General features: G+C 45.3%; 1 protein-coding gene across 2 annotated transcripts in view; it reads right to left on the bottom strand.

Annotated features, from left to right (window-relative positions):
* NF1 (neurofibromin 1) overlaps positions 1-26,807 on the bottom strand; it is a 287,036-nt gene that overhangs the window by 215,810 nt on the left and 44,419 nt on the right. For both annotated transcript variants that reach the window (XM_081945323.1, XM_081945324.1), the window contains exons 4-13: positions 24,975-25,165; positions 21,101-21,207; positions 15,664-15,731; positions 14,598-14,673; positions 13,654-13,811; positions 7,019-7,192; positions 6,168-6,290; positions 5,819-5,893; positions 3,182-3,313; positions 1,866-2,000 (exon numbers count right to left, since the gene is read on the bottom strand). In XM_081945323.1, coding sequence (XP_081801449.1) covers positions 1,866-2,000; positions 3,182-3,313; positions 5,819-5,893; positions 6,168-6,290; positions 7,019-7,192; positions 13,654-13,811; positions 14,598-14,673; positions 15,664-15,731; positions 21,101-21,207; positions 24,975-25,165 — 1,239 coding nt within the window. The remainder of the gene's footprint in view (positions 1-1,865; positions 2,001-3,181; positions 3,314-5,818; positions 5,894-6,167; positions 6,291-7,018; positions 7,193-13,653; positions 13,812-14,597; positions 14,674-15,663; positions 15,732-21,100; positions 21,208-24,974; positions 25,166-26,807) is intronic.

Here is a 26,807-nt window from a genome sequence, read left to right as displayed (position 1 = left end):
AACATGGAAAGAGCTACACAAAATACAGCCAAATTGGTTGAATTGGGTTTTGCACGAGGCTTGTGATTAGTAGGAATCTCTTCAGATACTATGACTTTAAAAGTTTTAATTCAATATAATCTAGGGCTGAAACTCGATCAGAAAAAAAAATCCGATCTGGAAATCAGAAAAATTAGATGGCTTGAATGTAAAGACTAGGAGTCAGGATCTATATGGAACTGCTGCAATTTGTCTCGGATGGGATGCTACATCAATATGTACCACAAAACAAAAGAGGTGTTACAAATCGAAAGACAAGTATTACGTGTTTTTTAACCTCTACTTTGGAGAATACATATTTGTTCCTTTTGAACTGTTTTGAATCTGATTATTTTGAGTCTGTGAGTCTTTGCCACCGACGGTTTTAAGAACTTTGTGTGGATCTATAATAGGAGCTGGAATAAATAGGTAGAAATAAAATTGATGCTTGTTTCAATTTGAAGAACAAAATCCTCCAACATGTGTGAAGTAACTTAGGTTCAATAGAGGATTGTACCGTTTTCAGCTACAATAACTCTTTCCTGCAACTGTAGATCCGTTGGGACATAGACAAAACAAAAAGACATTTCGTCCAGTACTAAAACAAACCATCCTGTTCCAGATCCTTTCCCCAGAGTCCATGAGATGGTGATTGATAACATGATTAATTTCAGATTAGCTGCAGAAGCTAAAACCCAGAACTTTGGGGATCTAGGTTTCAACTGAAACAAAATCTGGGGAGATCCCGGAGCGATTTTACAAGGAGAGGAGGGCTAGGTTAGTGCATGACACCTTTTCTTTCCTCTTATTTATTTATTTTATTTTATTTGATTTGATTTGATTTCTAGACCGCCCCCTCTCCCCGAAGGGACTCGGGGCGGTGTACAGGTACCAAATTAAAAAACCTTACAAATAATCATAAATATAGTTAAAAACAAATTAAACTTTGAACCCCTGTACAATTTGTAAAAATTAAAAACTAAGCCTAAGACCAAAATTTAAAAATACAGACTGGGGTGGGAGAGCTGGAATTAGGCCAAGCCGGCTAGATTAAACAGGTGGGTTTTGAGCTTCTTACGGAAGGAGCGGAGGTCCGTGGTTGTTCTAATATCAGGGGGAAGGTCATTCCAGAGGGTCGGGCCCATCACAGAGAAGGCCCTTCCCCTGGGCGTCGCCCGCTGGCACAGCCTAGTGGACGGCACCCGGAGGAGTCCCTCTCTGTGTGAGCGGATCGGCCGAAGGGATGTGTGGGGCAGGATACGATCCCACAAATAACTAGGCCCTGTGCCATGGAGCGCTTTGAAGATGATAATCAGCACCTTATACTGCAAAGCTTGTGCTACGTATCTCCCAATCAGTCCAGCACCTTCCCTTCACTCCCTCTCTTCCTGCCTTCCTCCCAGCAGCTCCTCTGCAGCATAGCATATCTCACTATCATACCCACGGCTTAATGTCAATGCTTTCCCTTCAATTTCTATCTCTCAAGGTGACTCTCACAGCCCATTACAATTTTCACTCACCAACATACAAAGCTTCTCTAGGCCGGGTTCAAAGAAATTTGAACTTTTTCATGAATTTGTATAAAAAATTTCAATTGTTACTGTTTTTCTCATTGTTCCAAGGGTCAAGACTATTTTAATTCAGCACTTTCTGGATTTTGCATACTTTCCAAATCAGGTAGCAACAAATATCAATCTAAAATAGTTGTCAAGTTTTAAAAATCTTTCAAGGTGCTTTAACCTCTGCATGTTAGATTATGTTTATTAAAAAGTATATTTTTGGCAGAAGGACTATTAAAAAAAGTAATTATCTATGTATCTATCTATTAAAAATGGATTTTCACTTACATAGAGTAAGAGTTTTGGGTCACCGTGGATCAGTTTTACAATAGATAACAACAAAACTTTATAACTTCTGGTTTCAACATCTGTAGGTTTTTCTTTAAACTTCAGGCTTGTCATTTTCTCTTTAAATGTAAGACTCTAAAGAAAAATAAAACCATTAACAAAGTAATAAATATTCCATACATGGAGCTCGTTTCAAATAGCGGTATATAAATTACAGTATTTGTTTTAACACATCTATTGCTGAAATATGAGTTATACAGCTGATTTTTTCTTATTAGTCTCTTTTTCATTGAATTGGAATTTCCATGGAGTCTTCCATGAGCCACGGTGGCACAGTGGTTAGAGTGCAGTACTGCAGGCTACTTCTGCTGACTGCCGGCTGACTGCAATTTGGCAGTTCTAATCTCACCAGGCTCAAGCATGACTCAGCCTTCCACCCTTCCTAGGTGGGTAAGATAAGAACCCAAATTGTTGGGGGCAATATGCAGACTCTGTAAACCATTTAGAGAGGGCTGTGGAGCCTTGTAAAGTGGCATGTCTAAGTGCTATTGCTATTATGATGCAATATCTCTTTAACTCATCCCTTTCATTACTGAAGAAAAGGATTCTGAGGTCACCTGAACAGTCTGAAAACAATGCCAGTCTACAACTATACTAACAAAGGCACATAGTATGAAAAATCATTGTATGAGAAACAAGGAGGACACTAGCACAGACTCACAAATGGAAAGGGCCATTGAGTACACCATATCAACCTGCTAAATGCAGAAATTAAAATATTTCAAAAAGATTGAGAAGGGAAAACCCACCCGTGTCTGGAAACCGACTTCCACTGCTCTGTTGTTGTTGTTGTTGTTTTTTATTTGCTAAGACTTTTTCTAAGATTAAATCAGTGTTTTCCAACCTTGAGAATTTCCAGGAAAGTGACTTCCAACTTCCAGATTTCTCATCAATGATCATGCTGGCGGTGGAATTCTGAGAGTTGAAGTCTGCTCCTGAAAATTACCATGGTTTAATCCCTCGTAGGTTACCAAATTGCCTAGCAGTATTCATGCCAGTCTGACAGCCATGGGATATTTGGCTTCTCTTGGGTTTTCTTGCCTATGATCTGAGAACACAACTATCAGATACTAAGTTCTTTCACCTTGGGTTTTGCATTAGGAAGATCACTGGGGAGGGAAAAGGGAGAAGTTTTTTTTTTATTTAATGGCCACCAAACGGGTACCACTGGATGCAACATTAGAACATCAAAAATGGAACAAGTGCATTTACCCAAGATTCGGTACCAACTAATTTAACAAAAAGCAAGGCCTCACCGGGGTCATACGGATTGGTGTATGCACACCAGAGCCCTGTAAAGCTTTATGGAGAGTTTCGCTGAACATGCTGCGGAGTTCCACAGAGTGACAATAGACAGCATCGATCTTGGGCCACCAATCTAATGCAGACTAGATGAGGAAGAAGACAAAATATCAGTGGAGATTAGACAACAAGAGGATTCCACAGGGCACATAGTCTGGTAAGGAATTCACAGTGAAGTGGCTCATCTATGACTGTGCCACTGCTTCCAGCAGTTTTCCTAAAGCAGGTCACAATGGTTTTGATGGTGACATCATCTTGCATCTTGCATAAAGGAGGCATGGTGGCTCAGTGGCTTAAAGATACGGGAGATGGTCTTTGATCTAGCAGTTCAGGTGCTGGCACTGGGTGGCGGAGTGAGCTCCTGTCACGTGCTTCAGCTTCTGCCTACCTAGCAGTTCGAAACATGCGACATGCAAGTGGATAAATACAGTGGGGCAAAAAAATATTTAGTCAGCCACCAATTGTGCAAGTTTTCCCACTTAAAAAGATGAGAGAGGCCTGTAATTGGCATCATAGGTAGACCTCAACTATGAGAGACAAAATGAGAAAACAAATCCAGACAATCACATTGGCTGATTTGGAAAGAATTTATTTGCAAATTATGGTGGAAAATAAGTATGTGGTCAATATCAAAAGTTCATCTCAATACTTTGTTATATATCCTTTGTTGGCAATGACAGAGGTCAAATGTTTCCTGTAAGTCTTCACAAGGTTGGCACACACTGTTGCTGGTATGTTGGCCCATTCCTCCATGCAGATCTCCTCTAGAGCAGTGATGTTTTGGGGCTTTCAACTCCCTCCAAAGTTTTTCTATGGGGTTGAGATCTAGAGACTGGCTAGGCCACTCCAGGACCTTGAAATGCTTCTTACGAAGCCACTCCTTCGTTGCCTGGGCAGTATGTTTGGGATCATTGTCATGTTGAAGGACCCAGCCACGTTTCATCTTCAATGCCCTTGCTGATGGAAGGAGGTTTGCACTCAAAATCTCACGATACATGGCCCCATTCATTCTGTCCTGTACATGGATCAGTCGTCCTGGTCCCTTTGCAGAGAAACAGCCCCAAAGCATGATGTTGCCACCCCCATGCTTCACAGTAGGTATGGTGTTCTTTGGATGCAACTCAGCATTCTCTCTCCTCCAAACACGATGAGTTGTGTTTCTACCAAACAGTTCTATTTTGATTTCATCTGACCATGAAACATTCTCCCTATCCTCGTCTGGATCATCCAAATGCTCTCTAGCAAACTTCAGACGGGCCCGGACATGTACTGGCTTAAGCAGGGGGACACGTCTGGCACTGCAGGATCTGAGTTCCTGGCGGCGTAGTGTGTTACTGATGGTAGCCTTTGTTACATTGGTCCCAGCTCTCTGCAGGTCATTCACTAGGTCCCCCTGTGTGGTCCTGGGATTTTTGCTCACCATTCTTCTAATCATTTTGACCCCAAGGGGTGAGCTCTTGCGTGGAGCCCCAGATCGAGGGAGATTATCAGTGGTCTTGTATGTCTTCCATTTTCTAATTATTGCTCCCACAGTTGATTTGTTCACACCAAGCTGCTTGCCTATTGCAGATTCAGTCTCCCCAGCCTGGTGCAGGTCTACAATTTTGTTTCTGGTGTCCTTGGACAGCTCTTTGGTCTTCACCATAGTGGAGTTTGGAGTGTGACTGTTTGAGGTTGTGGACAGGTGTCTTTTATACTGATAACAAGTTCAAACAGGTGCCATTGATACAGATAATGAGTGCAGGACAGAGGAGCCTCTTAAAGAAGAAGGTACATGTCTGTGAGAGCCAGAAATCTTGCTTGTTTGTAGGTGACCAAATACTTATTTTCCACCATAATTTGCAAATAAATTCTTTCCAAATCAGCCAATGTGATTGTCTGGATTTGTTTTCTCATTTTGTCTCTCATAGTTGAGGTCTACCTATGATGCCAATTACAGGCCTCTCTCATCTTTTTAAGTGGGAGAACTTGCACAATTGGTGACTGACTAAATAGTTTTTTGCCCCACTGTAGGTACCACTTCAGTGGGAAAATAATGGCGTTTCGTATAGTAGCATGAATCCAGCTGGTGCCGGACTTTCTCCAATGCGACACCCAAGCATGAGGTGACATTGGTAGAGGAAGAAGCCCGGATTACGCTGCAGAACTTTTCTGAATGTGGCAATAGTCCACCCCATGGTGCACTCCAAATAGTGTGAACTGAATGGATTAGCAATTGTTGGCAGCCAAACAACTATTTTGTACTAACCCAGTAATCCCGGTTAATGTAACATCACCATACACTAAATAAATAAATAACAGATATCATAGGCAATATCCTGTCTCTTTCTCCCCCTGATGATACAGTTTACCAGTCCTCTGACACCTTCCTCCTCTGACAAAAAGGATGCAGCTAAGAATAAATTTAGAGAGAGGGTTCAGAATGGATAAATTATTCTATTTGTGGCATACTAGAGCCTATAAAGATCAACATGCTGGCCCAGACAAACTTTATGTATAACTCCTATCTTCCTCACTCCCATCTTTCTTTCTTGTTAGATTGCCACTAACTTGGGAAATTACCCAGGGATTATAACAACTTAAAAACTTACATTTGTAATTATACGGTGGAGTGAATTTACCAGCACATAATGAAACGTGGATGGGGAATTCTGTGCCAGGCAAGTCTAGAAAAGACAAAGGGGGTGGGGTTAAGTTTCCTTCATAAGCAAACCTGGAAATCCAACGTACAAACCCACCAGCAACATCTCCACTGCAAGCAAATGAGAAAGACCAGGACAAGGGGGCACCAAGGCAGGGATTTCATCAACATTTCCAGAAGAACAAACGCTGGGGCACAAAGTTCTGGATTCTTCATGAATCCTGACCAGTTGACTCATCTGTCCAATCCCATTCTCCGGTCCAGCTTTAAGAAGGGACCCAAAGAGCCCCCATCCTTACCTTGAAGTGTTGATTATTGTGGGGGTTAATTCGGAAGCAGGACACTAAGCAGTCGATCATGAGGTCTATGTCTGCATTCTGGTTGCCTCTGGAGAAAGGCTTGCTAGGGTTGAAGAGCAGGTTCTTTAAGACAACAAACACAGGATCATGGTTATTACAATCACGTTAGGCAATGTTGGAAGAGGTGGAGAACCAACAAAAGGTGGTTGAGCAAAGATTGTGATAATTCCCTTGTAGGCAAAAGTAGGAAAAAAATAATATAGCCACCGTACTGGTTTAAGCCAGACATCTATTTATGTCATGGACATCCTAAAGGTGCTTTTTCAAACGTCAACTGGACTTTGTTTTTTTATCTTGAAGATGTTTTGCTTCTCATCCAAGAAGCTTCTTCAGTTTGAAGCTTTTTGGATCAGAAGTGAAATGTCTTCAAGGAAAAACAAAGTCTAGCTGCCTTTCGAAAAAGCACCTTTGGGACAACTCTGACCTGGATGACTGAGAATCTCCATAGAATTTATGTCATGGACAATCACAAGTCTAGCATATCATTCCAGGTAAAAATATAGGCAACCATAGGACAATCCACACAATAGTTCTAAAACTCTTTGAGATTTACTTCCCCATCCAGCCTTTTCTTGAATCAGTTGGTTAAGAGTGAGGTTTTTTTCAATAGAAAAGGCAGAACTTTCAGGAGGCGAAGCAATGGCTGTTAACTACCATTAATCAACTTAGACACAATACCAAGCCAGGATCTGACAAGAATAATTAAAGAATAATTAAAGTTTCAGTGTTCAAAATCAAATTAAAGGTTCAGTGTTCAAAATCTCACGCATACAAAGCAGTATATAATTTACCTTGAGATCTACTACCATGGACTGCACTAGAAGAAAAATGACTGAATTGTCTTCCCAGCTGATGTATGTTGACGCTTTGCACAATTTTACACAAGCGATGGCTGCACTTTCAGTTAGCTGCCTACTTCCGCTGTGGCCCGCCAGCGCCTTCCTGAGGTTGTCCAAGAATTGCTTCTATAGTGTCCAAAACATATGAACGAGAAAATAAATTAAAATTGTTTCTAAGTTCACATTTTATAGCAGACACTGTTCTGCAAGAAGATCACCAGGAGTCCAGGCAATTCAAATGAATATAAAGATTTATTGTAAGCTCTCTACAAGAATCTGAATTACTAACAGTCAAAATAAATTGGCGGTAGATAAACATAAATGGAATTCAAGGTGGGCTGAACTTAAATCCCTTGTGGGTGCCAAGGGACTCAAGACTGATGACACATTTGACCCCTCCCTCAGGCTCCGCCTTATCATCTCCTACACTATTGATATAAAAATGTTTTTGTTAAGGGTAAGATTCTAACATAACCTTAGTTCAAACCATTTCTGGAGTGCAAAACTATTTTTGCAGTATTATACTCCAGTAGAAAAAGTAAAATTTGGGGGCAGAGTGTTAAATGCTAATAATATCTGATCATATTAGATAATTAGATTAGTCTGTTCATAAGCCATGGTGGCATAGTGATTAGAAAGCAGTACTGCAGGGCTAACTCACTACTCACTACTCCAGGAGTTCAATCCTGAGCGGCTCAAGCTTGACTCAGCCTTCCAACCTTCTGAGGTCAGTAAAATGAGGACCCCGATTGTTGGGGGCAATATCTGTAAACCGCTTAGAGAGGGCTGTGCAGCACTGTGAAGTGGCATATAAGTCTAAATGCTATTGCTATATCACTTAGATTTCTGAAAGAAAGTGGGCTGGAAATCCTTCATAGTCTTTATTGTCATTGTGCAAAATAAATACAACGAAATCCTGCGCATAAAAAAAACTTAGCATGTTAAAAAGATGGACTGCTCACCAACATGTAGTACAGGTAGTTCTCACTTAGTAACCATTCTAAGTTACAATGGGCCTCCACTTCTACCCCAAAAGCTAGTTATGACCTCGTTATGGAGTTCCCAGAGTTGCATAGAGTCACACTTTGGGTGCTTGGCAACCGGCTCATCTTTATGGCCAGTTGCAGCGTTCCTTGGTTATGACTGCAACGTACTTTTTTTTTATTGCCAGTTTCTGGCATTTTTGGCCAGCAAAAAAATATCCATTGGAATACATGGATTCACTTAACAATCACATTGTTTGCTCAACGATCATGACATTTGCTTTATGAGCACTGCAAAAAAAGTTGTGGGATCGGAAACAGTCATGCAGGATCCTCAACGTACGATCATCATGACTTAAAAACAGAAATTCCTGATTCTGTTACAATTGAGAGTCAAAGGCTACCTAAAGGCATTCATGAATGCCACGTTTTGGATATGGCTTTAATTAAAAATCAGACATTTCTGGTTGTTTTTTTTTTAATGTTGCCAAAGTTCTCTTTTCCCCCCGCCAACCATTATTTGTTTATTGAGGTTAAACAGGGAAGAAAAAAGAGATGGGATGGAAACAATATATTGAGTACAAATGAAAAAGGGCGTTGGTACTTACCTGATACGCCTCTTCTCATAGTGGGGGAGGAGTATCCAGGATGGGTTGACCTTGTCCTCTCATTGATTGGGCAGAGTCACATAAGCTCTTTGGGCCACGCCCTGGTCACCGGGTCCCACTCAGTTATCGGCGAAAACTCTATCCGACTCGTTGGACCATCCACTCCAGAACTCATCTCTGTTTCAACTTTTATTTATTAACTTTTTTCAACAGAACAGCTCAACAAACAAGCATAACGTTCATGTCACATAACCATATCAGGGAGGGGCTGGATACTCCTCCCCCACTATGAGAAGAGGCGTATCAGGTAAGTACCAACGCCTTTTCTCCAGTTCGCAAGGGTTCGAAAGGAGGGCCTGTCAGAGCGTCCAACATCTTATGCAAGTCCCGGGGGGGGAGGGGGGGTACCTGTGTACCGTGGGTGGCTTAACATTGGATGCCCCCTTGAGGAATCGCCTGACCATAGGGTGGTGAGTCAAGGTCAGAGACCTACCGCACAGAAGTACCGATGAGATGGCCGAGATCTGTCTCCTAATCGTGTTGGGAGCTAACCCTCTGTCCAGGCCTGCTTGAAGGAAGTCCAGAACCTGCGGGATCATGGCTCGAACTGGATCGTGGCCCCTGGAGCTGCACCATGTTGAAAATGCATGCCATGTAGCGTCATAAATGTGCTCCGTGGAACGTCTGCGAGCCGCCTGAATAGACTATATCACCCTGGGGGAGAAGTGGCCTTCCCTCAGGATGCTCTGCTCAAGTGCCAAGCGGTCAACGGAAGCCACTGAGGGTCCGGGTGCTCTAGTGATCCCTGGCTGAGGGAGATCTGGCTGGATGGCCCTGATGTCCAACGGGTGTTGGATGGCCTCCTGCATCAGCAACCTCCGGGTTGGGTTGTTTGAGACAGGGCAGCTCCGAAAGGAACTCGGGGGGTTGGAGAGGAACTCGAGTGAGAGACCATACCGAATGATGTTCTAGACCCACTTGTTGGAGGAGGTTAAGTCCCAGCGGTTGGCGAAGTACACCAAGCGCCCCCCCCCCATGAAGGTGAGCTAGGTCTAGGTCTAGTTCTTGCGGAAGGACCGCCCGCCGTCTCCTCCGCCCCCTCGAAAGGGCCTCTTCTGCTGCCTGCTCCTCTGCTGTCTATCTGGGTATCTCTGCCTGGATGAAAAACCTCCCTGGTACTGCCTGGGGCCCAAGTACCCAAACTCCGACCCCCTGAAAGAATCCTGACCCTGGAAGGAGGACCCGAAATCCTGCCCCTAGGAGTTGGGGCGCCACCCTGAAGTTGGACTTCTTGTAAACAGTGCGGAGCACCTTCCGCTTGTCCTTGTTCTCTACCAGGAATGGGTCGAGGGCTGCTCCAAAGAGGGATTCTCCCGTGAAGGGGGCCGATGCCAGGCGCCATTTGTGGCGTACTTCCGCTTGCCACTGCTTCAGCCAAAGCAGCCTGCGAGATGCCACAGATGAAGCGATCACCCTGGAGGCAAACCTGGCTGCAGCTAAGGTAGCATCTGAGGAGAATTGGGTGGCGGCCACCAGCTTGTTGATGTCTTGGTGGGCCCTGCCATCCGAAACAGGGATTCGCTGCTGCAGGTCTTGCAGCCACAGCAGAGAAGACCGGTTGAAGAAGGAGGCGGTGGTGGCTGCTCTCACTGCTTAATGTGTCCTCTGTAAGGTGAGGTCAGCTTTTTTGTCTTCTGCCTTCAGGGCATCCTCTGGTTCCCCTGGCATGTTAGTAGGCATATGCAGAGCCATGAGAGGCACGTCAATGGTGGGTGGTGAAAGCACCTGGGCCATGTCCCTGTCCACGTTGAAGAAGGTCTTGTCCGTGGAAGTGGGCAAGGGGGCCTGCCGTGGGAGAGGCCCATTGCCGCTTGATCATGTCTAGGAAAGACTTGGGTGTGGGCACCGTGTCTGCCTCGATGGCCTGCTCCTCAAAAATGTTTTCCGCTGAAAACCCCTGGGGTTGTACCGGAGCTTCGGTTGGCCTGTTGCCAAGCTTGGCACATGTCTTGGCCTTGAACAGAAGGGATTTGTACAAAGAGGGCTGGAACAATCCGGAGAAGGTAGGTTTGGGAGGAGGCATGCCTTTGTCCTCAGAGAGTCTATCCTCTTTAATTTTGCCCTCTTCGGAATCCGAATCGCTGTCCCCCTGAGAGGAGGCCCTAGACCCTAGACCCTAGGCACAGATGCAGACCCCTGGGTCTGCATCTGTGGCTGCTGAAAGGTTGCTGCCATGCACTGCTGGAAGGCCCGCATCATCATATCCTGGAAGTTGGGCATTCCTGATGTGGGTGGTATTCCCGCCCCTGTGCCAGCAGGTGTGGACGGGAAGGGCTGTGGGGCGTGGGGGTGATTCCCATCCTTGTGCAGCCCCCCAGATGTCTGAAGTATCAAAGGGAATCCTCACCGGGGGGGGGGGGGGGCATCTGCAGTCCTGCCAGGAGAAAGAATCCCTGGAAATCCTTCCCCAGGTTCCTGGCCAGGGGTAGCCCTCTTGCTGCTGGCCTTGGGGCAAATGCGCTCCCAGGCTCAGTGCCTCCACCTTTCGTATTTGGAGCCAGGCTTTGGGGGCTTGGAGCTGCAGCCTGCCTCTTTAGCCCCCTTGGAGGAGACGTGCTTTCTCTTTGCCTTTGCCTTGCCTCCTCCTCTTCCCTTAGCAGCCTCTATAGCAGTCTCTGACCTGGTTAGCTGCTCCTCTGCTCCTCTGGTGGGGCTGCTGGCTGCTGGGCTGGAGGCTTGAGTCCTGCTGGCATCCTCTGTGCTACTGGGTGCCGCCATCTTGGATCACGTGGTTCCAAAATGGCCACCGGCTCCAAATTCAAAAAGTTCCTCTCCCTGGGAACACATGGAAGCAGTTTGTGCCTTTGGGGCTGCCACACGGCTTCCACTGCCACTGGAGAGCTCTCTCTCTCGCTTCCTCCGCTCTCTTCCAAGCTTTGTGAGCTCCTGCAGGCCGCTATCTCTCTCCGGCACTCGCAGGCAGGCGCGGGCCCTCCCCTGCGTTTAAAAACAGGCGGTTCACCACTCAACCCCCTGTGGGGGAGCGGCGGAACGCTCCAGGGCCGGCTGAGCCTCTCCGACGTGACTGCCTTCCCGGGGCTTCCAGGGGAGCATCCCCTCGCCCGCAGTCTCGATTAGTGCCCTAGGTCTCTCTTTATGACGTGGGCTGTGCGTTGCCCTGAAGGGCTTGCTGCGCATGCTCTCTCTCTCTCTTCCCGGCCAGGGAATCAGCCAAGAGCCAGTTATTCACTCAGGCAGGGAGGCAGCGAATGCAATCAAGTAAACAGTGAGTTCAATCCTTTCTTTAAAATTATCCAGGCGCTTGGGATGATCACAGCTGCCCATTGAGGGGCTGAGTCGATAACTGGGTGGTACCTGGTGACCAGGGCGTGGCCCAAAGAGCTTATCTGACTCAGCCCAATCAATGAGAGGACAAGGTCAACCCATCCTGGATACACCTCCCCTCACTAGGGGGAAAAATATACACCATACTTATACCTTGTAAAGTAATAAAGCTCACAAAAGTGGATTCATAGGGAGAACTATTTTAAAAAATCTTAACAAATGTTGGAGTAGCTAACCACGAAAGGAACAGGGCTAAAGGATCAAACTGCCCCAACCTTGCTGGCCTTTTCACAAGGATCTGAAAACTTGGTTTTTGCCAAGGGGCATATGGGACAAAGGAATGGGATTCAGCCACATCAGTGGCAGTACTATTATTATTGGTGGGTGTAATTACTAGAGTGTTTTATGTATATTATTATAGTTTTGTATGTGTTTTTTTATGAAGGGACGTGGTGGCTCAGTAGCTAAGACACTGAGCTTGTCGATCAGAAAGGTCGGCAGTTCGAATCCCTAGCACCACGTAACAAAGTGACCTCCCGTTACTTATCTCAGCTTCTGCCAAGCTAGCAGTTCGAAAGCAAGTAAAAATGCAAGTAGAAAAAATAGGAACCACCTTTAGTGGTAACAGAGTTCTGTGCGCCTTCGGCATTTAGTCATGCCGGCCACGGATACGTCTTCGGACAGCGCTGGCTCTTTGGAGATGAGCACCGCCCCCTAGAGTAAGGCACGACTAGCACATATGTATGAGGGGAACCTTTATCTTGTCTTTTTATGTAATCTGTTCTGTGTTTTTAAAGTATTGCATTGGTTTGCTGTTGGAAGGAAGGAAGGAAGGAAGGAAGGAAGGAAGGAAGGAAGGAAGGAAGGAAGGAAGGAAGGAAGGAAGGAAGGAAGGAAGGAAAGGGGAAAGCAGTCCAATTGAATGCTTCCCAATGTTCAGTATTTTTTTATAAATAGTCTGAGAGATAGAAAGACTAAAAAGAGAGATAGTAGTGCAGAAAACCAAAACCGTAGAAAAAAACAGTACAAAAAGAAAATGTCTTCCAACTTCTTTTGCAAAAAAGATAACGCTTAATTTCAACCCTTAATTTAGGATTATACTAAAGTATCCATTTTACAAATGGTCAACAGCTTTCATCGGTCATCCAATCCACATGTTTGGTTCTTGATGGCTATTTACCACCACCATTACCACGCAGGCAGCATCATTTACATACCAGCTACTGGAGAAGAGTGGGAGACTGCCTTCTTCATTAAACGGATAAACTTCCCAAAGGGAGCTCTTGAAACAGACCGATACATAAGATTACGGAAACTTGCTCCAACAGGAGTGCACTTACATTTCTCGCTTTTGCATTTGTTTTAAAATACCATATTTTTCAGAGTATAAGACTTTGAAGAGGGGGGAAAAAAGTATTTGCACTCTGCAAAACTCCCCAAAATGGGCCCGTTCCCCCCCCCCCCAAAAAAAGGGCATGGGTAGCCATTAGGTTTCGGGAGGCAAAAAATGCTGTATTCAATGTATAAGACGCACCCAGATTTTCAGCCTCTTTTTTGAGGGAGAAAGGTGCGTCTTATACTCTGAAAAATACGATAAATCAGCTTCTCCATATAAAGACCCCTGATTGGAAGATATTTCAGCTTTCTTTACCTTGTTCATTTTGTTTTCCTCTACTACATCCTTCGCAATGTCTTGGATGATTTCTGGACAAAGGACGAGGAGGATAATTTGCAAGGGCCAAACAGCTGCTTTGCGTTTCGTGCTTTCAGCAAATCCATCGACCAGGTCAAACAGCTTCTCTGCACAATCTGAACCAAAGCAATGAGACGACACAAAACACACTGAGTTCCACTTACAGAAGAAGGATAAAATGCTAAAATCCCTCCCATGTTTATGACAGTACCTATAATTAACAGTACTGCAAAGATATGACTCCTGGACAAGAGAGGGAGGGAGGAAAGGCAGAAAGAAAGGGAGAAAGGAGGGAGGTTGGGATGGAAGGAGGGAGGAAGAAAGAAAGAAAGAAAGGAAAGATCTAACTAATTACGACCTTCAAGAAGAAAACAGAACACAGCCTAAACATTTAGCCTGGCTTTTTTGTTTTCAAGTTCAGGCTGAGAAACATCTTGAAAAGTACAAACATTTTCTCTTTTTTAAAAAACCCACTTGAGTAGGACCAGTTTGAGATCTGCAGGCCAGATGTTAACACAGAAGACCATTTTTGCCTTAGTGACACAAGCTTAAATGTCAATTTTCTTTCCCGCAGAAAGATGCTGGGTAATCCCAAACGGTTAAACCAAAACGACTATTAACATTCTGGCTGGGATTGAGAGGGACTGGAGCCCTGGCAGCTACAGAGCCGCAAATTCGTCAAGGTAATGAGTGAGGGATGAGGTTTTGGTGAGAGGCGAATCTTCCGAGTTCCTTTCAGTAATGTGGGACTCCGATCCAGAGACCATGTTCAAAACAAGTCATTTTACAAGATTAACATGGTTGGTTTGCAATTACGTGAGCTTAGCCAGGCAGGGAGACTCTTGGATGTAAGAAAGAAAATTCGTCTGGCAAGGCCTCTTCCTGGTGGGATAAACTCTTACCTGATAGATCTGTCTGTGGTGTCTGGTATAGCTTTGTAAATTCATCCGGATAGTTTTCCACCCAGTTCCAAAATGCCTAGACGATATTTGTCAGAAAGCACAATTAATAACAAAGAATACATTTTGTACAGGAGCTACCTTTCTAGATGATAAATGATGCAATCATGTCCTTTCTGATTTCATATGAGAAAGCAAAGACAGAAAAGCAAAAGTGCATAAAATGTTCCGCTCTTTCTCTGTAACGCATAAATCAACTCAGAATGTAACTAAGTGTACTATTGCCCCTTCCTAAGCTACCATTATGATGGCTATGGCAGAAAAGAACATCATCTGACCTCATAATCTGGTCTTTCACTTAGTTTAAACTAAAAGGGTTCATATCAGGGCTGTCTTAACACATGGATCTGATGGGCACTTGTCCAAGGGCCCCACAAGCATAGGGGCCCCTTCCTCATCTGTGTATGTTAACCCTTCAATGCACCTTGTATCATATAAATACATCAACTGTACAGCTTACTGAGTATTGTTGTGTTTTTCAAGCCCCGTGTATTGTTCAAATGTTTAACATGTTGATTAGTTGTTGCTGCACAGCATGTTTTTAATGTTTCAACACCAATGTTGGAAGTGCCAACAAAATAAATATATGTAGTTTTAATTTAATTCAATTTAATTTTATCGACCATTCACATTTTTATTCCTGTGAGTAGCAACTAGTCAAGAGAGCTCTACATTATTACAATGAAAGCAGTTTATCTTTTAATACCATTTGGTCAAGCAGAAGGATGCCATTATTTTCCCATCCTTCTCTAGGTAGCCACTGCAGGACAGAATACCTGACTCAGAGACTCCTTTAATCCAGCACACCTAAATTTTGGGGATTTTTTTTTCTTACTATACATTCATTCAATTTGGCCCTTCTATTTCTAGGCATAAAACAAAATTGAGCATGCACTGAAGATGACAGAAACATGTAAACACATCCACATCAAACTCCATTGTCTACTTCTCTACTCACGTTTCTGCAAAGACAATCTGAAAAAGGTACAAGCAAGGGAAAACAACATACCTTTTCAAGACTATTGATAACTGCCAGCTGTGCTGCTTTCTTGAGAGTTTTGAACTTAAAGACCGTCTCTGTAAAAATCAGAAAATGGGGAATTCATATTGTAAATCAGCATTCACTTATATGGTATCCTTGAATGGGTTGGACTATAGTCCCCATCACCTGCAGGTAGCAATGTTAGATTTGGAGGGGGATGAAATATTTTACAGCCCAGTGTATATGTAAAGTGTTAACTGAGGATAGCTTAGAACCTATGGCACATGTGCCGGAAGTGGCATGCAGAGCCATCTCTCTGGGCACATGAGCCCTCACCTGTTGCTCTTCCGGATTCCAGCACGCTGGCCAGTTGGACTTCACACACGCAGGAGCGCAAGAAACCAAAAGACCAGGTGGCCGGTGTGCATGCACGCCGGAAACCGGAAGATCATCTTTCTGGCCTGCGCATGCACACCAGGCGTCTACTCTTCTGGTCACCTGGTCTTCGTGTGTGCATGTACACCAGAAACTGGAAGACTAGGTGGCCGGCGTGCATACGCGTGCCAGAAACCGGAAGATCATCTTCCTGGTGCGCACATGCATACCGGGCAGCTGCTCTTCCAGTTTCTGGTGCACACATGCGCCCCATTTCGGCACTTAGTGCTCTCTCTGTTTGTTAGAAGCTGGTTGGTGTAAAGGGTTTTTGTAACAAGGAGGAGGAGCTTCCGAGGCGAATGGCGGCCGTCGTGCGAGCTCCGCAGAATTGCGGAGGGGTCTCCCTGCTGGGAGAGGTGCTGCCGACCCTCGACTTCATTCTGAGGGTCGGGATTTGTCGGCGACCACCCTCGGCTCTGCCCTGGCTATGACAGGTCGGGCAGGGTGATCGGGTGGTCGGCTGGCTGGCGAGAAGGCGCCGAGCGGAGAGGCGAGCGGAGAGGCGTGCGGAGTCATGGTGGTGACTGGCGTGCTGGCCGGGGCGCTGGTCGAAAAGCCGGGGAACCGCTGCGTTTTGTGGAATGGAGCCGAGGAGAGCAAAATGAAGCGGCTGGTGGAGGGGGAGCTGAGTAAAGCACATCGGAGCAAAGCAGGCTGGAATGGCAAGCCTGAAAATCAATGTCGGAGGTGAGGATTACCCTGGCAATCCACACAGCTCAGGCGGCGGGGGTTTTTTGGCGTTGGCGGCGGCTGGGAGGCTGTTGGAGACGCCGAGCGCCACACCCTCTAGTCGCCATGACCCCCCCCCTGGTTCTCCAGGGGAGTTGTAAGACGAAGAACGAGGTCCGGGGGGGCTAGAGAGTGCTGCCATTGCAGGAGGTTTGGAAAGCCTCAGGAAACCATGGCGGGCTCAGTTTTGAGAACAATAGCCCCCGGGAAGATGAGCTGCAGGGCTCCCGAGGAGGCAAATGTCCATTTTTTTCCTGGGCCTGGTCATGGAGGCGAGATACCAGGGGGATAGGTGGACATTTGCTGAAGGCGTGACTTTTTCCCTTCCACCCTTATTGAGTACTGACTCCCTTGCCATAACTTCAAATTTCATCCATTTTTTCTATCATCGTGTCTATGGCTTTGCTTTCTAACATCTTGCTTTATCGACTCCTATACCATCTCGAGATCCTCCCTAGAGAAATCCAGCTAGTCGACTAGCCCACCAACTTACCCTTTCCACCCAGGGTAAGGACAATTCTACGACAAACCATGATCCATCTTCAGCACCTGTAATTAACCTTGCCCCTATGATTTAACTGTATGATTTTATATGATTCTCACGCACACGAGGTCTGATTTACTGCAGCTGCGGGAGTCCCCCCTCTCGCAGGTTTGGCCTCCGGCCCTCTCGAGGGCCCACCTTGAGGACGGGTTTATTAACCCAGAGAGGTGGAGGAAGCGTAAATTAAGGGGTTTTTTAATTGATCGTTTTTTAAGAATTTGTAGGGGCTCCAGGGTTGGGGGGTGGGTAGATCAGGTCAGGAGTGATGATAGAACCAGGCCATCAGGTGTGGTCGAGAGTGGAGGGAGTGGAAGGGGGGAGGAGAGGGAAGATATCATTCCAATACAGGGCTTTTTGATACCAACGGTCGTAGGGAGGGGCAGGTGCGAGGACAGTTTAAGAACCCGTAGTCGGTTGGGAGACCGTGGTTGTTGGTCACACCCGGTCGCTTGTACCAACCCCCGCACACTAGGTGGTCAGGATCTACAGACCCAGGGCCTGAGGCTGTTGTCATGCAATGCGAGGTCCGTTGTCAATAAGGCCCCCCTCATCAATGATCTAATTCTGGAGGGGGAGCCGGACCTCGCAGGAATAACTGAGATCTGGTTGGGCCACGAGGGAGGTCTACCCCTCGTGGAAATGTGCCCACCAGGTTATCAAGCATTCCACCAGCCTCGGGCCCAGGGAAGGGGCGGTGGGGTAGCAGTGATTATCCGGGAAGACTTAGAGCCGAGGGAGTCCACTGTGCCGCAGACATCCGGGTGTGAGTCCTTTGTCGTGAGGTGGGGCCCAGGGAGACAGTTGGGCCTGCTGATAGTATACCTGGCTCCTCGCTATACATCAGCGGCCCTGCCTGAACTCCTCGAGCTGATCGCATCGGTGGCGGTTGAGACCCCCAAACTTTTAGTGATGGGGGATTTCAACCTGCCGTCGGTGGGAGAAGCGTCCGAGGGGGTTCGGGAGTTCATGGCTTCCATGACAGCCATGGACCTGACTCAATTGATTCAGGGCCCTACACACGAGGGAGGCCACACGCTGGACCTCGTTTTTGTCTCTGGCCAGTGGATGAGTGATCTGGGAATAGGGGATTTAACTATCACTCCCCTGTCATGGTCAGATCACTCACTTCTCGGACTTGACTTCCCTGGTGCCACTCCCCGCTGCAGGGAGGCGGAGCCGGAAGGTATTAGATGGTTCCGCCCCAAGCGCCTGATGGAACCAGATAAGTTCCAGATGGAGCTTGGGCCACCTCCTGTAGACCTGACCCGCCCCCGGGTAGTGGACCTGGTAACCGCATGGAATAATGCGACTGCCGGGGCCCTAGACCGAGTGGCGCCTTTGCGGCCTCTCCTGCGGCAACGAACCACCCTGGCCCCTTGGTTTACCGAGGAGCTAAGGGTGATGAAACGCCACAAGAGACGCCTAGAGAGTCGTTGGAGATCCTCCCGCTCCGAATTTGACCGAGCACAGGTACGAACCCACTTAAGGACGTACCTTGTGGCATTGAGAGCGGCCAAACGTCGACATTGTGCCGCTCTTATTGCATCCGCAGATAACCGCCCTGCCGCCCTGTTCCGGGTGACCCGCTCCCTTCTGTTTCAGAGGCCGCGGGAAGCCCCTTTACAGGGCAGGGCAGAGGAATTTGGGAAATATCTGCAGGATAAAATTGCTCAAATCCGGAGGGAATGGGTCCCTTTCAGTGGTCTAGTGGAGACGTCCGAGGCGAGTCTTGAGAGACCACTCTGGGAGGAGTTTGACTCGGTTGCCATCGAGGATTTGGACAGGTTACGTGGACGTCTGCGACCTACCACATGTTTATTGGACCCGTGCCCCTCCTGGCTTGTACTGGCATCCTGGGAGGTTACACGCGACTGGCTCCTGGGCCTAGTGAATGCTTCGTTGGGCGAGGGGTCTCTGCCGGCCGCCTTGAAAGAGGCGGTGGTGAGACCCTTACTCAAGAAGCCTTCCCTGGACCCAACGGAGCTAGCCAATTATCGTCCTGTCTCCAACCTTCCCTTTTTAGCGAAGGTTGTAGAGAGTGTGGTGGCCTATCAGTTTCCACGACACCTGGAGGAAAATGATTATCTAGACCCGCGCCAGTCCGGTTTCCGACCCGGGCACAGCACGGAGACAGCCTTGGTCGCATTGGTTGATGATCTCTGGAGGGCCAGAGATAGGGGTTGTTCCTCTGTCCTGGTCCTGTTAGACCTCTCGGCGGCTTTTGATACCATCGACCATGGTATCCTGTTGCACCGGCTGGAGGGGTTGGGGGTTCGGGGCACCGTTTTATGGTGGTTCGGCTCCTACCTCTCCGGCCGGATGCAACGTGTGTTGGCAGGGGAGCAGAGATCAACCCTGAGCCCCCTCACTTGTGGGGTGCCACAGGGGTCGGTCCTCTCGCCACTCCTGTTCAACACATATATGAAGCCACTGGGCGAGATCATTCGTAGTTTCGGGGTGGGATATCATTTGTACGCTGATGATACTCAGCTGTACATCTCCACCCCGAACCACCCCAACGAGGCCGTCGAAATGATGTCCCGGTGCTTGGAAGCCGTACGGGTCTGGATGGATGACAACCGACTCAAACTCAACCCCCCCAAGACGGAGTGGCTGTGGCTTCCGGCCCCCCGGTTCAACCAGTTGCTTCCATCTCTGGCCATCGGGGGCGTGCAACTGGCCCCCATGGAGCGGGCGCGCAATTTGGGCGTCCTCCTGGATGCCCGGCTGTCCATGGACGACCATGTGACAGCCGTGGCAAGGGGGGCGTTCCACCAGGTCTGCCTGGTGCGCCAATTGCGCCCCCTATTGGACCGGGATGCCTTACGCACAGTCACTCATGCGCTGGTGACGTCTCGCCTAGACTACTGCAATGCTCTCTACATGGGGCTTCCCTTGAGATGCACTCGGAGACTGCAGTTGGTCCAGAATGCGGCCGCGCGGGTGATTATGGGGAGTTCCAGATACTCCCATGTAACACCTCTCCTGTGCGAGCTGCACTGGCTTCCTGTGGTCTATCGGGTGCGTTTCAAGGTTCTGATTACGATCTTTAAAGCGCTTCATGGCACAGGACCTAGTTACCTGCGGGATCGCATCCTGCCCCATACATCCCTGCGACCAATCCGCTCGCACAGAGAGGGACTTCTCCAGGTGCCGTCCACTAAACAGTGTCGGGGGGCGACGCCTAGGAGCAGAGCCTTCTCTGTGATGGGCCCAGCCCTGTGGAATGACCTCCCCCTTGACATCAGGATTACCTCCGATCTCCGCTCCTTCCGTGTAAAGCTCAAGACCCACCTTTTTCAATTAGCTGGCCTGGCTCAACCATAGTTTTATCCCATTCCTCCTGACAGTCTTTTTAAATTTGTAATTTTAACTGAGGGTATTTTAATTGTTAATTTTAATTCTATTACTACTATTGTATGCATTTAATGATTGTTACCTCCTCCGTGTACGTGTATGTGTTTGTATGTATGTGTATATGTATTTGTATGTATATGTATATATGTATGGGTTTTTATTGTACGCCGCCCCAAGTCCTTTTGGAGAGGGAGCGGCTAACAAATTAAATTTATTCTATTCTATTCTATTCTATTCTAAAAAGGTTCACCAATACTTGCTTAGACCATGATAAACAAAACAAAAATGAAGAGCCATTTGCTTTTATACACTTGGACTTCCAATTTCAACAGTCTTTTCAAAACATATAACCAGATCCCCAGCTTTAAACTTTAAACTGTCAAGCGCTTCATTGCATACCTTGTAGTATCCGCTTTAATTTAGTGCAGTCCACACTGATGTATTGCAATAACTCAATGTCATGGACATCAGCATTGTCTTCAGAGCACACTGTCAATTCCTGCAATCTGCAAAAAATAAACATCCTTCTTAAAATAGAGGAGAAAGTTTGGCTGGTAAAATGGGGATGGGATATATAAATAATCTTAAATTTTATCTTTAAATTATTATAAATTAAATTAATTTATAATCTTAGATTATTGCATTCTATTCCAATTTCATTTTAGACTGTATTTTATTCCAATTCCATTTCAAATTGTATTTTATTCCAATTTCATTTTAAATTGCATTTTATTCCAATTTCATTTTAAATTGTATTTTATCAAATTTTAGTAATAATTTGTTTCTGGAACTTTGCGCTTTGATATGGCCCAAGGGCTAATCAATAAAGACTCAATAAAGGTTAAAGTGGTTTTGAATCTACAAATGCAAAGGAATTAAGGATAATTCTTCAACTTTTGAGAATTACGTTATGTTGGAAATGTACAGACAATGCAACAGGATTTGTTACCTTTATAATGATTCAATACAGGCAGCCCTCCCGTATTGCTAACTCTGTATTTAACTTGTATTTGTATGTAAGTCAGAACACGTACTTACAAACGAACTGCTTGTTATTAAAAATGGCAACTGGGATTGTCCTTTTGCGAGCCAGCAAACCACTGAAGCCCCCCCAATGCTTTCAGGAACCATTGAAAATAGGCTGCATATTAAAAACACACAGCTTGAGCAGTTCCTGAAAGTTCATCACCTTGAAAAACAAGAATGCCATCCACCATTTTTAGTAATAAGCAGTTCAGTTGTAATTAGGGGTCGACCTTAAGTCAGACTTTCTTAACTTGAGAGATTGATTGTATTTCCTTGTTCTATAAAGCTGCTGACCACACACCCCTACTTGAATGGAATTGTCTATTGATTTGACTCTAAGCCACTCTTAGCATAAAACCATTTCTTGATTAAAAACTGATAATGTTTCTATAAAGTTATTTTAACGCCACCAATTTTATGAAGTGTAGTGAGAAATTTTACTGCGTCCACTGCTCTTATATAGGACATATGTGTGTATGTATGCCATGCTCTCCTCCTGCACAAACTATGTGCTGTACAGAAAATACTATGTAAATTACTTCTACTTTTTGACATACAAGGGCAACTAGACCAACACTTTGGCCTGTGGCATAGACCCACTACTTCACTATACAGTGAAGTGTCTGAATCAAACCTTTGTTCTATAAATATGAATAGGAAGAGTATAATCAATTAACATAAATTGTAATGGCATGTGGGAAAGACCTTGGGAGAGAGGATGAAGGGATGATGCCAAGGGGATGGTCAGATAAAAGGGAGCTTAGTCCACAGCTGCAGAGTGGGTGGGGCAAGAAAGAGACTCTCCCTAGCTTCTCAGGATGTAAAGGAGTCAGCAAGAGAATTGTATTTTCAGACTAGCAAGATTCTGCTAATGTAGCTTTACAATAAAGTAGAATTAGCTCATCTGGTAATGATTCCTATCTGGTTAACCCAGTAAGGCCGACAGCAATAGTGTTAAGATAAAGGTAAAGGTTTCTCCTGCCCGGTTGTGTCTGACTCTAGGAGGTGGTGCTCATCTCCACTTCTTAGCTGAGGGAGCCAACGTTTCCAAAGATGTTTCCCTGGTCTTGTGGCAGCATCACTATACACCAAGGCACACGGAAAGTTATTTCCTTCCCGCCAAAGTGGTATAAGTATAAGTAAGTATAATCTTGATTGTCACTGAACTTAAATACAATGAAATTGGTACCTATTTATCTACTTGCATTACATGCTTTCAAACTGCTAGGTTGGCAAAAGCTGGAGCACGTTAGCATCATGCAGCCCTCGGGTCTGAAACCTGGGCTGTTGACTTTAAACGCCTCTGCATCTTTAAACCCTGAGCATCCCCTCAGTGATTGTATCCCCTACAGTGTTAAGTATGTGCTATTAGTTTATATGCAATAAACCCCAAGTCACTAATGAATTTTCCATGAGTACAGTTCCTTGATATCATTCACAGCTCCAGAATGAAGCCTGCCAAAAAATCGAAACTCCTAACCGTTCAAGCCTTGACCCCAATTCAATTAATTGTATAATTAAATTTACATGTGTATTTTCTTGTCTCATTTTCTAAATGACCCGTGTTCTGGCCAGGGCGCTACAAATAACTGAACTGAATTCAATGTAAGTTGAAAAATAAAGTAAAAAACCTGGTTGCTTAAGTTTCAAATCTACAGAGGCATATCTGAAACCAGAAACACTAAGGGAGTTGTTCCATTTCACCCAGGCACAAAAATATTTAATTACTCCAGTCTGACCTGGGAATGTGATGGAAACTCCTCTGCAGATCTTAAAGCAAAAGCAAGGTTTTCCAGAGAAGCAGCAGCAATATTACACTTGCAGATGGGAGCCAAATGGCCACCTCTTTAATGTCTATGCAATTGAGATCACAAATTAAAAACATCAATTGAAATCAACCCCTATCCATCTTCCCAACTAATACAGCTAAGAGGCCCAGTCAACTTTTCCTTTTTTGCTTTCCCAGATAGGCATATTTTCAAATAAAAGGATTGCCTTGTGATCACAAAGCATTTTGATTTCTTTAGGAAGAAAGTAAGCGGAGAACTATTCTCAGCAGTAGTTTCTTTAATGTATTAAATATAAATTCTAAGAGGGTGGCAATTTGCCACATACTTTTCAGTTGAAAACAGGCTTGTTTGCCCGTTTTCTGCATTAATAATAGTTTAAATGAAATCAGGGGAGAGGGGGCGGTCTAGAAATTTAATAAATTATTATTATATTCAATTTTATTAATAATCTCCAACTCAACACCATTGCTTGTCAAAAAAAAACACAAGAAAGAAGTCTTCCTCAAATCAGGAAGCTTGTCTGTCAGGATCTTCTAATTTAATGATGGCGCTCAAATACAGGAAGTTCTTGACTTCTGATCATAATGGAGCCTGGGATTTCCATCATAAACCATGACAGTCATTAGTCAAAGCATCCATATGACCAGACCCTAGCGGGCTGCACTAAAGCAGCTCCTACAAGACAGAGAAACAGTAGCATTTCGCAACGTGCGAATGGCTTTACGCTGAGCCGTTTTGTAGAATTCACAGACACGCTGATTTTCTTAGCACCAGCACCCCTCACACACGTCTCCTTTGCTTGATGACAGAGTCAAAAACTGGGTATGCTCAGTAGGGCGAGGCGTGGCCAAGGATCTGATTGAAGCGGAAGAGGAGTCTACACCCACACAATTGGATTATCCTTCCAGCACACTGGTGAATCAATGTATTCCTACTGTATTTTAAGTACAGAGTAGTTTGCCTCTCGGCGGCATTTCCACTTTTATTTTAGAAAGAGAAAAGAAATCACACCAAAATCTGGCTGTTGGCCATCAGATCTCAATGGTGCAATCTTGGAATGGGCCATACAAAGTCCAAAGGCTGTCAATCTTTTTCAAGGATAGACAGCATGGAACGGAACTGGGATCAAAGTATCGATGGCCTCTGTGACAGAAATCAAATCATGTTAGTGAGATCTATTGTTTTCATTGCTGCACTTTTTCCATTCTTTCTACCCATCTTCATGTGCATTCTTTCAAATGACAACATTAATGTAAACCTTCACTGATAATTGAAATCCAAGCAAGCAGCCTACTATAAACAGAGTACAAGGGCACAGGAGACAGGCTGTCTTGGGCAGCAATATTTCATTCAACAAATGTCTTTATTTGATTTAACTACAGTCAGAGGGTGCCAGCACAACTTCGGTGACATTTTTCAGAATGATCCGGCGGGAAAGAGCTCCGTCAAGCACTCACCTGGTAGATATACGGCTGAACACCGCATTAAAATTGTTGCAGCTGAGAGAAAAGAGAACCCCCGAGGCGGAATTGCGTAGCTCTGTAGCATGTTGATTCCCTTCACGGTAGGTGTGGATGAAATGGCAGATCTCTGGCAACAGTTGCTTGACCAACATTGTCTCATCCAGCCGCATGGTGTCTTTGGGTTGCTGGAAGACAAAAGTTGAGATGGAATTGCCTTGAGGTGTTTCCATAGCTATGATACTCCAGAGACCAAGGAAGTGTCCTTGACTCATTAGGCATCCAAGTATTTCAGGGTCTCCAACCGTGGCAACTTTAAGCCTGGTGGACTTCAATTCTGGGAGTTGAAGTCCACTAGGCTTAAAGTTGCCAAGATTGGAGAGCCCTGAAATATTTTTCTGTAAGAAAACTACCGAAATGTTCAAAAGCACAGCTGCTTAAAACCTTCACTCTTCCGGTTATATACCCCAACTGTGTCTACTTCTAGGACCCAATTGAGAATGTGTCTGTTAACCATGTGGTGCAGCCATGTTAACAGCCTTTCCACACACCACAAAAGAGGACGAAACCTCTTCACATGGAGGATGTAAGTGGGTGAAAACTGGAAGTGCTACAGAGACAGTTCCTAGAGAGGATTCTAGGAATAGGTCATTCAAGTCTCCAGTCAGTTGTTTCAATGACACAGCTAATTAATTCATTTGCTTACTTACAGGAGAGAGTTTGTACACTGCTTCAATCGAGGGGGATTGATTGGGAGAAATATTTTAATCACACAGGTCTATGGAGATCTTCAACCATCCAGATCATGGTTGTCTCAAAGGTGCTGTTTAAAAGGCAACTGGACTTAAACAAAGGGATAGAGTCAGGATCACGTAAAGTGTTAATACCACTTTATAAGGCCTTGTTAAAGCCACATTTGGAATACGGCATTCAGATTTGGCCGCCACAATGTAAAAAAGATGTGGAGACTCTAGAAAGAGTGCAGAGAAGAGCAACAAAGAGGATTAGGGGACTGGAGGCTAAAACATATGAAGAACGGTTGCAGGAACTGGGTATGTCCAGTTTAATGAAAAGAAGCACCTGAGGGCAGGACAAGAAGCAATGGGTGGAAACTAATCAAGGAGAGAAGGAACTTAGAACTAAGAAAAAAATTCCTGACAGTTAGAACAATTAATCAATAGAACAACTTGCCTCCAGAAGTTGTAAACCCTCCAACAATGGAAGTTTTTAAAAAGATGTTGGACAACCATTTGTCTGAAGTGGTGTAGGGTTTCCTGCCTAAGCAGGGGGTTGGACTAGAAGACCTCCAAGGTCCTTTCCAACTCTTATTCTATTCTACTTTCTTGAGGTTTTTTTTCCTTGAAAGTGTTCCACAAAGCTTCTTGGACTTGAAGCAAAACATTTTCAAGGGGGAAAAAAATCCCCAAGAAAATCCAGTTGCCTTTTCAACATCACCTTTCGGCTAATTGCAAACACAGCTGGAGCTATCTGAAGATAAATCTAAATTAAGATTAGTTGACTGGCTCAACTGACCTTGTTTCTTTATTCATACAGTGCGCTGGCCACATCCGGCACGCACCAATTAAGCATGATCTATGAACAAGGCCACCCTATGTCTGAAATATTGGGAAATGTCTTAGTTAATTGTGGAAAAACACAGTACATCGGCCACCCTTACAGTCAGGCTAATTTGCTGCAGGGATAGATGCTGTCTCTTCAAAAAAAAAAATTCAGACGGCTGAGGAAAGAAAATAAGACACTGTATAATCCTTTTAACATGGCATTCCACTGTAGAGGAAACTGTACATTTCTCTCTTTATCCGCATAAGG

This window comes from Natrix helvetica (assembly GCF_964273705.1).
Source record: "Natrix helvetica genome assembly, chromosome: 2".
NCBI lineage: Eukaryota > Metazoa > Chordata > Lepidosauria > Squamata > Natricidae > Natrix > Natrix helvetica.
Note: the sequence above shows the minus strand (reverse complement) of the source record. Positions and strands in the feature narration are given on the sequence as shown.